This window comes from Hesperophylax consimilis, chromosome 10, assembly GCF_061612785.1.
Source record: "Hesperophylax consimilis isolate HC1 chromosome 10, BYU_Hcon_1.0, whole genome shotgun sequence".
Lineage (NCBI taxonomy): Eukaryota > Metazoa > Arthropoda > Insecta > Trichoptera > Limnephilidae > Hesperophylax > Hesperophylax consimilis.
Window position 1 is genome coordinate 34,679,832 of NC_142845.1, and position 11,541 is coordinate 34,691,372.

The 11,541-nt window shown below is 34.7% G+C and overlaps 2 protein-coding genes across 2 annotated transcripts; one reads left to right on the forward strand and one right to left on the reverse strand.

The window, feature by feature from the left end:
* The first annotated feature begins 328 nt into the window (after positions 1-328).
* On the forward strand, positions 329-9,151 carry LOC149420670 (dynein regulatory complex subunit 2-like). Its single transcript, XM_089635983.1, has 9 exons — positions 329-466; positions 4,462-4,575; positions 4,661-4,799; positions 4,982-5,205; positions 5,443-5,640; positions 6,573-6,767; positions 6,918-7,064; positions 7,866-8,122; positions 9,022-9,151. Exons 1-9 carry the CDS (start codon positions 329-331, stop codon positions 9,149-9,151), a joined length of 1,542 nt encoding a protein of 513 aa, XP_089492109.1.
* Positions 9,152-10,601: 1,450 nt separating this feature from the next.
* On the reverse strand, positions 10,602-11,159 carry LOC149420671 (uncharacterized). The gene has a single exon (XM_089636263.1). It carries the CDS (start codon positions 11,104-11,106, stop codon positions 10,693-10,695), a length of 414 nt encoding a protein of 137 aa, XP_089492389.1. The 5' UTR covers positions 11,107-11,159; the 3' UTR covers positions 10,602-10,692.
* Positions 11,160-11,541: the final 382 nt, after the last annotated feature.

Below are 11,541 nucleotides of genomic sequence, written 5' to 3' on the forward strand. Positions count from 1 at the left end.
AAAGCAAATAAAATCTGTTGATATGGTTACTATCAGATCATTATCCTATTAGAAGAAGTACATATTTATATGAAAAAAGTCTCTTGGAAACTGGAAATCTGTTTATTACCATGGTTACAAAAGTGAAATTATTACTTTCTACTTCAGTCAAGAGTTAAGTCAAAATTAAATGTCTGTGATGTACATTTTAATTTAAAATCTACAGTTAATATGTTAAAAACGTTGTTTTTATACTTCTAGTGACATAAGTGCAGTTTTTATATCATAGATTATATTTGTATAAATATTTTGAAACTTATTTGAGAGCAGCTGTGATTCAGGAGATAAAATGGCTCCAAAGAAGAAAGGGAAGGATAAACTGGCTAAAATGTCTGATGAGGATAGAATGCGATACTTGCAGCATCAAGCAGACATCAAGGAGGAAGCCAGAAGAAGGAAGGAAGAATTGATATCGAGATATATGACGGTTTGTTATCTTTATTCTTCTTCATATGGCGTAGGCCGTAATGAGAATCTGAGAATATTCAGTCAGTCGACAGCATTAGAAGTCACTTGGTTTAGCACAGATGAGCCTGTGGGAAAATTGATGGAGTAGACATTTTTTTACAATAATAATGTCCAGTAGTTTTTGGGGGTCTACGTTCACACTATTCAGAATCCCTAATGCCTCGTTTATGCATCATAGTAACTGTGGCAGCACCGAATGCCGTTTAGTGAGGGTCGCATATTCCAAGCGAGAGAGTATGTAATCCATCCAAATTTATAAGCTCACATCGTCGTGTGTGCTAATAGTTTTAGAAACAAAAAAAAATACAGTAATTGGCAAACAATGAATCTTAAATATTTAAATGTAAGTACATATCATATGTCACATAAAAAAAAACAATATTTGAGGAAAATATGTTTTCTCAATTCTTCTTTAAACTTAACCATCTTCTTAATCCCAGTAACTTCATTCAGGATTTTGTTATACAGTTGGACGGCCTAGTACATGAGAGATTTCTGGGTGCTTGATTTTTTTCTTGGTGGCAATCTGATTTTCTTTGCATTTCTCATCACATGTCTGTGTATCTCGTGGTTGTAATTGTAATATTTTTCTATTCAGTTCCTTAGACATCATCCCTATTTTACTTTTATGTATAAAAATAAGTATATTCAAATATACAGGGTGTATCGGCAAGTACCCGACAAACTTTAACCAGCTATTCCTTAGCACATTTGGAGTAAAAAATGTTATGGGCGCTTTGCTGTCCGGTAACATTTTTTTTCCATTAAAAACAAAAAATAAATAAAAAATCCACACTCCTTCACTGTCATTTGCATTGTTTCTCGTGTTCAACAGCTGTTATTAGCAAGTGTGTCAAAAAGTGTCCTCGCTCTTTCGTACACACTAAATAATAATAGTTAAAAATGAGACGAATGGTGCCGTGCCATTTCGTTGTGATTGTAAAAGCGCGCCAACGTAGGTACGTACGTACATTATTCAACGAAACTCGAACAAAATATTGCCACACGGGTTTTCAAACTTTGACAAAGGATAAAACATTGGTGACATGTGGTGAAAATATGAATAATATTTTTTTTTATTAAAAAAAAATGTTACCGGACAGCAAAGTGCCCAAAACATTTTTTACTCAAAATGTGCTAAGGAATACCTTGTTAAAGTTTTGTGGGTACGTGCCGATACACCCTGTATAGTTTGTATTACCGTCATAAAATTGAGCTCACTTAACATGTCTCTTATCCGTGTGTATATTTTGCACTTGAGTGTTATTCGCATTGCTTTATTTTGCAGTATTTGCATTTTTTAAATTTTCTCTTCGTTGCAGAGAAAAAGAATATTTGAACAGTTATTAAAATGTGGTGATATGATTGTATCTGATAGTATTAATACGCTTGCGTCTGGACAATGTAGGCCCTGTGATTGGTCAAATTCAAATTGTGTTTAAATAAGACATTAAAAATTAAGACACGATTTTATACTGAAATAGAATCGCCACATGTAATACGATATTTCTTCAAAAATATCGTTTCTGCTCATACAATTTTTGGATAATATCGAAGAAAATATGTCTTAGAAAGTTCATAATCCATTGGATTAATTACATTACAGTGAAAATTATCCACAATTACGTGATTACGTTTGACGTTTGACGAAAAAAGCACGCGTTAATTCAATATGGCCGATACCCGATACGCACCGCGGCAATAGGTGGCCGACAGAGCGCACCTCTGGCGGTGTAAGAACGAATCAAATGACTGGCGCGTATATTTAAATATGCAAAATTACTTGAACATCAAGCGTTTTAATAAGATTTCTTCTGGAAGTTTATTTCAACTTTCCAATGGCATTTTTCATTATTATTTATAATTTTTTTTTGCTTATTAATTATATCTGGTTTTATATTGACATGTTTTCTAATTTCTAAAATTTCAAAATTATTTATTTGCGATGCTTTAATCCTGAGTGAAGTATTTTAAGACCTGAATTTTTATCGAAAGTGTGATTCAAAAGATGATTTGCAAACTCAGATTCACTATTTCCATTTAGAACCCTTTTTTTGAGATGTTTTTTAGTTCTGACTTCAAAGTTTCTATTGGTTCTACCTTTGTAAAATAAATTACAATCCAGCCCAATTGAGTTTATAAACTCCTGATTTTTTTGTTTGATTTTCGCCATCTTTATTATTAAGAATATATTTATTCATTCTGTTATTAGTGTAAAACGCCGGTTGAATAGTACCAGGAATGTTTATATATATAATTTTAGAAGTGTCGTTATCCATAAACAGAATTCTACGCCATTGTTTATTTATATCTTAAGAAATAGGGTAAAAATACCGTTTGAAGATAATATGTTTAATTATTTTATTTAGTATTTCAACTATCAATTTATTAGAATAACCGTTAATAAATGTTATTTGTCTTATGAATATATTGTTTTATGGTTATATGCAATTTTTTTTTCAGGTCTTAAAATACTTCACACAGGATATAAAGCATCACAAATAAATAATTTTGAAATTTTAGATATAAGAGAACATGTTTATAAAAGTAGATGTAATTAACAAGAATTTTTTTTTCTAAACTCTCTTTTAAATATTTTCCCACTTAACTGGTCTTTCATATTGTAATTCCTAATTCTTATAAACCCAGCCTACTCTTACCCCTCCCCCCTCCTTCCACTTCTTTTTTCCAATTGTAATCTATATTTAATTTTTGACTTCGGTGTATACTTCGTTCATGAAACATGTATTGGTTGTATATAATAAAGTGAAGTTAAAAAAGTTATTTGTTTTTTAATAAAATAAAGTTTAATCGGATAACATTATTTTATTTATTTCCATTGTATATCAATGCATACGTACATAATAAAATGTAAACATTATATTTATTTATTAATTGGACAATTTGCATAGCGCCGCTTATGTGAGATATCACCTCAGGGGCGCTATATTGTAATAATCTACCTTTATATACAGATTTTTACTCTCCTGATGAAGGTGTATATATAATCTAACTTTAAACTTTATTAGATACAGTAACAGTTTTAGGTAAAGAATTACCACCAGCTGGAGTAAAATTCACACCTTTTAATTAAACCGACTGCTAATCACATCGCACAATTACCCTCCTTTTATCCATAAACACGGGTACAATTAATCAATATGTAATAATCTATTATTTCAGTCAACTTTGTTATAACTATCTTTAATTGTTGTGACAAACTATACGATATTGATTCAACTTATAGACATTGACGGTTGTAACACATATTTAAGCACTGCAAGTCTCCTATGAGCAAATTATATTAGGTACCATAACAGTTAATATCAGTTGTAGACATGTAGTCAATAATAGTGTTTCATTTGAAATAATCCATCACAAATACGTAAAATTTCATTTATTCAAACAACTGTCATTCTTATTATGCCTAAATTGAGCATGTTATTATTCATTAACTCCTTCCTGTTCCGTGTTGTAACAATATATACTCACCCTCTCTCTGTGAATGACCTAATATCTATCTATTAAATGTAACCGTTGTTAGTATCACTTAAACTGGGCGCAGCCCAACGAAGTGCTGCCCGCAGGGCCTAGCAGCAAAAACCCGCGGAGCGGGTTTTTAACTGCTAGTTATACATTATCTGACATGTTTCTTTATTTACTTTGTTTCGTATTCTGCCAAGGAATTAAATTTTTTTTAAATTGTATAGTCTGTATTATTTGAAAAGTTCAGCTTTGAGTCTATAATGACGCCTAGATATTTAATTTCTTCAATTTTTTTTATAATTTCTCATTAATATATAAGCTTTATTTCGTTGTGCGTATTTTTTCTGCCTATATTCATGTATTTGGTCTTACTAACATTTAATTTTAGTTTATTTAGTTTTTATTGTTTGTTAAATTAGTAAGTAGGTGTGTACTTTAGTTGTGTTTAATATTTTATAACTTTTTTAGAACAAACTGCACAAAGAGGAAGCATTTTCAAGAACTAACTTGGCCAAAATCAATCAACAATGGCGATACATTCTGAGGAAGCTAAAAGTCAAAGATTTGCAAAGTGATTTACAGGTTCGTTTTGTTGCCTTTTAATGCCGTCTGAAACAACTAAATAATGTGTTGTATTTTTTTACATTGCCTTTCTAATAATTTCCAGGTGTTGATAGGGATATTCAAGAGAACAATGGGCAATAAGAATGCTGTCATCTGTAAACTGATGGATTCTTTGGAAGAAGCTGAAGAGCAGTATTCGTACGTGCTGCAGTCACACATGGAAATGATTAGCCAATTTTTAGGTGATTTAAAAAAATATGAAGACTGTTATAATTTCTGGTTTATTTGCAAAATTTTGGGACATGAAGAGACCTGGGGCTTAAAACTTACTACATATTTAACCCTTTAACAAGTATTAGTATGATCATGAAATGGTGTTAATCGTTAGTGAGTTAGTTAAAAGTGCTCTGTTTTCAATTTACAGCTATTAGAGAAGACCGCCTAAAATTCTTCCAGGACAGCTTTGAAGAGCAAAAGTTCTCCATGATGGAAAGCTGGGAAGATGAACTTCAAAATCTTGAAATGAAGCAAAAAGATGCAGAATACCATATGACGCTGGTTGTTTATCAACAGGAACAGAACATGAAGGAACATACAAAAGAATTTATAAATGTCAAAGGTCATTTTGTTAATTACAGGGCAATAACCGTAAGTCTCAAAGTTACTAGCCCAAAATATCCTAGCATCATTCAAAGATATTTTGTTTTCAATACTAATACTACCTACTTAAACAAAACTGGATAAATATTTTCATAAAGTTGGGCAGGAGGACGATATTGCCCAGGCTTGGTTTTTGACAGGGACCTTGATTTTATTTTATCATGCCAGTCATAAATTAATAGTACCTACAAGAAAACCAAAGAAACTTTTTATTATTATTTCTAGTTGGAGCAAGAGCTTAATGACATGATACTTCCCAAGCAGCTTCTGATAGAAAGAGTGTGGAATGAGTTGAAACATGTCTTCTGTGACTATGTCAACTATCATAGTCCAAAAATACAGCAATACCACCTCCTGAGGCAAAAGGATGCCACTTACCGGAAGGACATCAATCACAATATGGAGCTGTTGCTAGCTGCTAGTGTAAGGATATCTGAATATTGTCTCTATATAGATCAGATAACTTGTTATGTGTAGTATATAGTCGGAAAGGAATGCAAAGCAGATAGAAGGATAATGAATCATACTAAGAAAGGGACCATTAGATGGTTTGGAAACATATCTACAACCTACATCAAAAAAGGAGTACATATAAAAATATCAAGATGGAGATCATTTCATAACATAATTTATACGTATAACTATAGTTGCTCGAGTACCTACTCAAGCAACTTGGCAAAATATTTTATTCTGCAGCAATAACTTTAGTACCAACTATCACATACATGCACCTATTTCTCGCCTTCACACACTTGTAAACAAATTCACCTCAAATATCGACATATTTAAAATAAGTTCGCCTGTGTTCAAGAGATACCTGAATGACATTTTTATGTAGCATATTTAAAGAGCGATTGCGTATATTTGTTGTTTTCTTGTAGATATGTTGTGAGCTTAAATAAATTTGTTATTTTTGTGTTGATGTTTTAAAACTAAAAACCATCTGTTGTCACTGTATTATGCAGTAAATTATGTAAAATATGTATTGTAAAAGCCCATCAGGGCACACACATCTGCCCTGATGATGGACACCGCAATGCTGTCCGAAACGTTGGCTAAAGAAGGAGTTAGTGCAACACGGCATAACACCCCAAAAACAAATAGCAAAAATACTTTTGGCCGTGAAAATCTTAAATCATATTTGCCCATCAGGGCGTTTAAATTAATAAATAAATAACTTAACTATTTTCAGTCCGCAACATAATAAAAACTTATCCCGTCTCAGATTTTAAGGCAACCCATTGAAGCAAGTTAGATTCCTTCCTATAATAGTTTATGTGTAACCATATTGACAGTTAGGATTGAGTTTTTTTTATTTATCTATTGTTAACTTTTTTATTTTGAATACCCCTCAGGATATGATTGCTTTCTTCCAACACGATTGGGAGACTCTCTCGGGAGAGCTGGAGCAGAAGACGAGGAATGCTCGGGACAAGAGAGACTGCATTACCATGATGTCCGCCAAGGCTAAGATACAAATGATGCAAAACCATATCAAAGATAAAGAACAACTGACAACCTTAAGCGTTGAAAGCTATGAGGCGATCAAGGTATGAAATTTTTAATTGTAGACATTTGAATGGTAAAAAGAAAAAAAATCATAAATATGCTCCTGATCATTGATCATCAAATGTGATGAAGTTTTAAACACCAAACACCTCAGCCATAATTCTGTTTAATTAAATGAATTTGTCTTATAGAAATTGGAGAGATTATTGCAGAAGGGCCAAAAGGTGCAGCAGATGGAGGCCGTGTGCAAGAAGTATGAAATGGACGGGGAAAATGTTCTGCAGTGGAGCACTTCAATGCTGATGAAGGAGGACACAAAGATGACGAAAGGCATGATGGTAATATGTAACAAATTAAATGCATGCAATATGAACATCAGATTCTACAAACCCTAAGATTTATATTACAAAACCTTTTCACTAAGTAAAATATTGGTACTTGTGAACTGTACTTTATGGCTTAGTTCTACGGAATTCGTAGACTAGTTTTGGTAAATGTACAGATACCTACACGGTTAATACACACAAATTAGTTTAAAAACACCTATTTCAGGAACGGAAAAGTGTGAACACGGGAAGTCTGTCCGTTTGTGCGCTTAGTTCTTCTAAACTTCGCAACGGATTTTGTTTGGATCATTTAGAGAATTTCTTCCGTAGGGTTTATTTATATATTAAAAACAATACATGCATATTATATTGATATAAAGTATAGAGAAGTCGATGTTTTGTAATCAAGTGGCAAAACCTTACGAGATACGGAATAGTATATCTTTAAAAGGCCTACAGAATAGTCCGCGATGGTAGATGTCTATCTCCTGAGGATATCCCCCAGCAACGCCAGGTACACGTCAACTAGTAATGGTTATTTTGTTAAAATTAAAATCGATTGTTCACATTGCGGCCATTGTTATTAATGTGATAGTTTTAACGTTAGTGTTTTTCAGCTCTTATTTAACCAAAACTAAAAACTTAAAATAAGTCCCATGTATCTGTATATTTACCCTTTATTTTGCAGTACAGTTTGGCAGTCGTTCCTGGCCTCGAAATTGATTGTCCTACAAACGGGCTAATGACCCCCTCTCTTCCTCCTAATCTTCCTAGCATGCTGTCCGTAAAGTTTATAAATTCAAATATTTTCAGGATGACATTGAGACGTACGAAAAGATGGAAAACTTCTGGTTCAAGCACAACCGGGTGAGCATCCACACGGCGACTCTTCGCGCGGAGCGGGACAACCTGCGCCGGGAAAATAGGAGGATGAAGGGGTATCTGAAGGCGTTCCTGGTGAAGGCAGCACTTGAGGGGGGCGGCACCATGAAGTCGGAAGCCATCGGCCGGCCCAGCAGCATGAAGATGTACAGGATAACGCCGCTGTCGGGGAATGATGCTGCTACTATGTAAATATAAAATTTTGGGACTTTACCAACAGTATTTTAAGGTTTTCTCTACATTTATTGGACTGAACTGCCAATTGTTCTATCGCAGACCTGTGTTGCTTGATGTAAAGGATAGAAATCAGTATAATATATGATGCAATGTAGCAGAGCGCTAAGCTCCTTTGCTCTGGACCCAGGGTTAGGACTACTCTATTGAGATACTCTCAATGTAGCTCTGATGAAAATCCACCATACAGAATGAAACATGCTTGGAATAGCCAACAGCTATGTTCAGACAAATGCAAATTCCACCTTGGTCTTAATTTTTGCGGCCGGCCAGGTGTTTCCAACATTGTGCACAACTGAATTAGTAAAATTTCTGCCTAATCAGAGTGCGCCTCGACCTAGCAAATTGTTTTTATAGCCTAGCAGATTTTATATTTTCGCCAATCTCATTTAATAAGTTTGTTTATAAACCTAGAAAGAAATAAAATATCAGACCTATAAACAATGCTTTGAAGTGCAAAATTTCCTGCTTACGAACCCATTTTCGGATATGGTTTTATTTTTCAGTGTGGTTAATTAAGTTCTAACAGGTGGCCGGTGTTAAGCGGGAATTTCGACCTTATTGCCATCTGTGTAAGGAGTGTGTGATTTCGTCCGATTCCGAGTGTTAATAGCGTGCCTACCAATCTTCTCATTCTCCCTACCCCCTGCCCCACTTCCATGAACCTTACACTTTCAACATCCCACCAATGGGAATGCTGTGGTTTCACGGGCAGTTGACATTTAGTGTAAAAAAAAAACACTTTTTGCATGAAGAGGATCGAATCCAGCTTGCTTTGTATTGTCATTCGGTGATTAGAATCATTTGTCTATCAGTGACAGGGAAAATGACTAAATCTCTTCCATTGTTTCAGACGAAAGCGTCCTGTGACCTGCATAGAAGCCAGCACTTGTAATGCCGTGCAGCATGAGAGGCGTGTCCAGCAGTGGAGACGTCAGGACCAGGCTACAGCTGGGATCCGAGTTCGCAGACATTGCTGGTGAAGTGCGCCTTGGCAGGACATACAAGACGATATGAAAATGTTTCGTAGACACTTCTGGAGTAAATTGCCACATTATCAATAACTCTTCTTCATACAAAACGAGTGAACTGAACCACGAATTATGGGAAAGGAACGAATTAACCACTGGTGAAATGTATCAAATTATCAACACTTCTCGATCTGACGAGGACCATTCAAGGATATGACTAGTACAAGACAATAATAAATAATTTAGAATTTAAGAATAATATAATGTTAATGGAATTTGATATAAATTAAAGCTGCACTGTTTTATTTCATTTTATTTGATTTTACGCGCAGCTGGGCTTTTCCGTAGATTTTAAGAACAGACTATACCTACTGAGCAATCGACAGCATGCACTAACGTAAAACTGATAAAGAAAATATGATGAAACAATATTATTACAACAGTAATCTATCTATCTATATAAATAAAAATGTTAATGTTCGTTCGTTCAAAATCTTGAATCTCTGAAAGTTATTCACTGATTGATTGCTTTGAAATTTTGTCACAATGTTGGATTTGAATATGTTTGTTTTTATATATCTACTAGTTGTACCATGCCACGCATTGCTGTGGCTCAGTTTGTCTGTTCAGATAGAGAACCAATAACGCGTGTTGCTTTTAAGTCCAACAGATGGCTCTGTTTTTCAAAAAAAAAGGATGTTTGTCCAAATTTTCGATAGAGTCGCTAATATTGTCTTTGATGATTCAAACTACATTACCCACGCTACTACAATGTGTAGTATTCAGCAAAGTATGGTATAGATTACGCTAACACTGTTATAGAAATAAAATCTACTAACACCACAGTAAGTGTAAAATGTTGCTTGTGTTGTGATGGAGGAGCCAGCCAAGGAATTCAATACACTACGCCTTGGTGGGACCCAAACGCGATGTCAACTCAGCCACTGACCGTGTCCGGGGAAATAGTAAAATAAGCATTAAAGTTCAATTTTTTCTCAAAGTTCATTTTGAAGGTTAGGTTATCACATAAATTATTAAAATAACCCAGGCTAACGACCTAAGAACCTACTGTGTGCATGTTTTGCATCTCAGCCGACTTAAATAGTTCTTTCCAGTGGTAATTAAGTTGAAATCAAGCGTTATTTTTTTTTAAATTGCGTGCGTGAGGCGGAATGTAGCTGACTGTCAATTTGATGATGAACATCAACCAAATTGCGTTTGAGGCAATTGTACCAGTAAAGAGCACTTATATACAAAGATATCAATAAGCCAGTTAAAAGTTACCCTTCCCTTTCTTATAAACGATGCACACAACAAATTATCACTATGATGTTATAATAGAGCTCCCGAAAGAAGAAACAACACGTTCAACGATGGTAAGATTGCAGAAAGTATCTGTTTTACATAATGTATCTTTACCATTTGAAGGTTATGAAATAAGAAGACTGGAGTTACAGTTAAAATTACTTATATTTTCGACTTACAGCTTATGATAACTTATAAATAGTAAAGGGCATGTAACAATTTAACAGGAATAATTAATATTATCCTTTTTATTCCATTGGCGTGACTCCATCGTGGCCATTCATGCTTTCTCCCAGGTTCCATGGCTCATCGAGAGCGGTGAGAAGTTGCACAAAAGCCTTGTGACCTTCCTTGTCGACATCTTGAGCCTGCTCCGCAGAAAACACGATGAAGTCTTTGCAGTTGATTGTTTTTCCTTGTGCCACGCCATGGACCTCAACCCATCCTTCGAGTGGCTCTGACAAGGGACTCCTCAATCGAACAGTAATGTCCTGATCGTCGACGGTGCGTATTGAGAAGTTGTCACCGGCTGGGTTGATGGACGTTATTCGGCCCCAGCAGGATATTTTCTCTCCATTGCGTTGAACTATGTTACTGCCGATAACATATGGAATAAGCTCCTCGCAATCGGGAAACTGGCTATCATCATCTTCGTGATCCATTTTCAGAGAACTATTAGTGAAACAAAACTGACAAACAAGACCAAACACGAAACGGCGCCAAATCAAACGTCATGAAATATATTTTTTAAATTCAATTCATAGACAATATTGTCTATTTACTATTTTAATTTTATGAGATAGTGATCTGTTGAAACGAGAAGTTTGCTTCTTGAATAAAACTTATGGAATTAGTGTTTAGGTAAAATTTTAAATAACTGCCCACCTCCGCTTCCTATTTCTCAACATTCCTCAAATTATCAATATGTTTGTAAAAATAATGTACCTATCATAATAAAAAAACCTAGTTTAAGGTGCTCTCATTGATGGGGTCTCGAAGAGTCAGAAGAGTTGGCGATGTGTGAATGTGATTCGGTGCAGACCACCGAACATGTGGTCAACGAATTCCCACTCCATTCATTCCCCGGCGGGATTGAT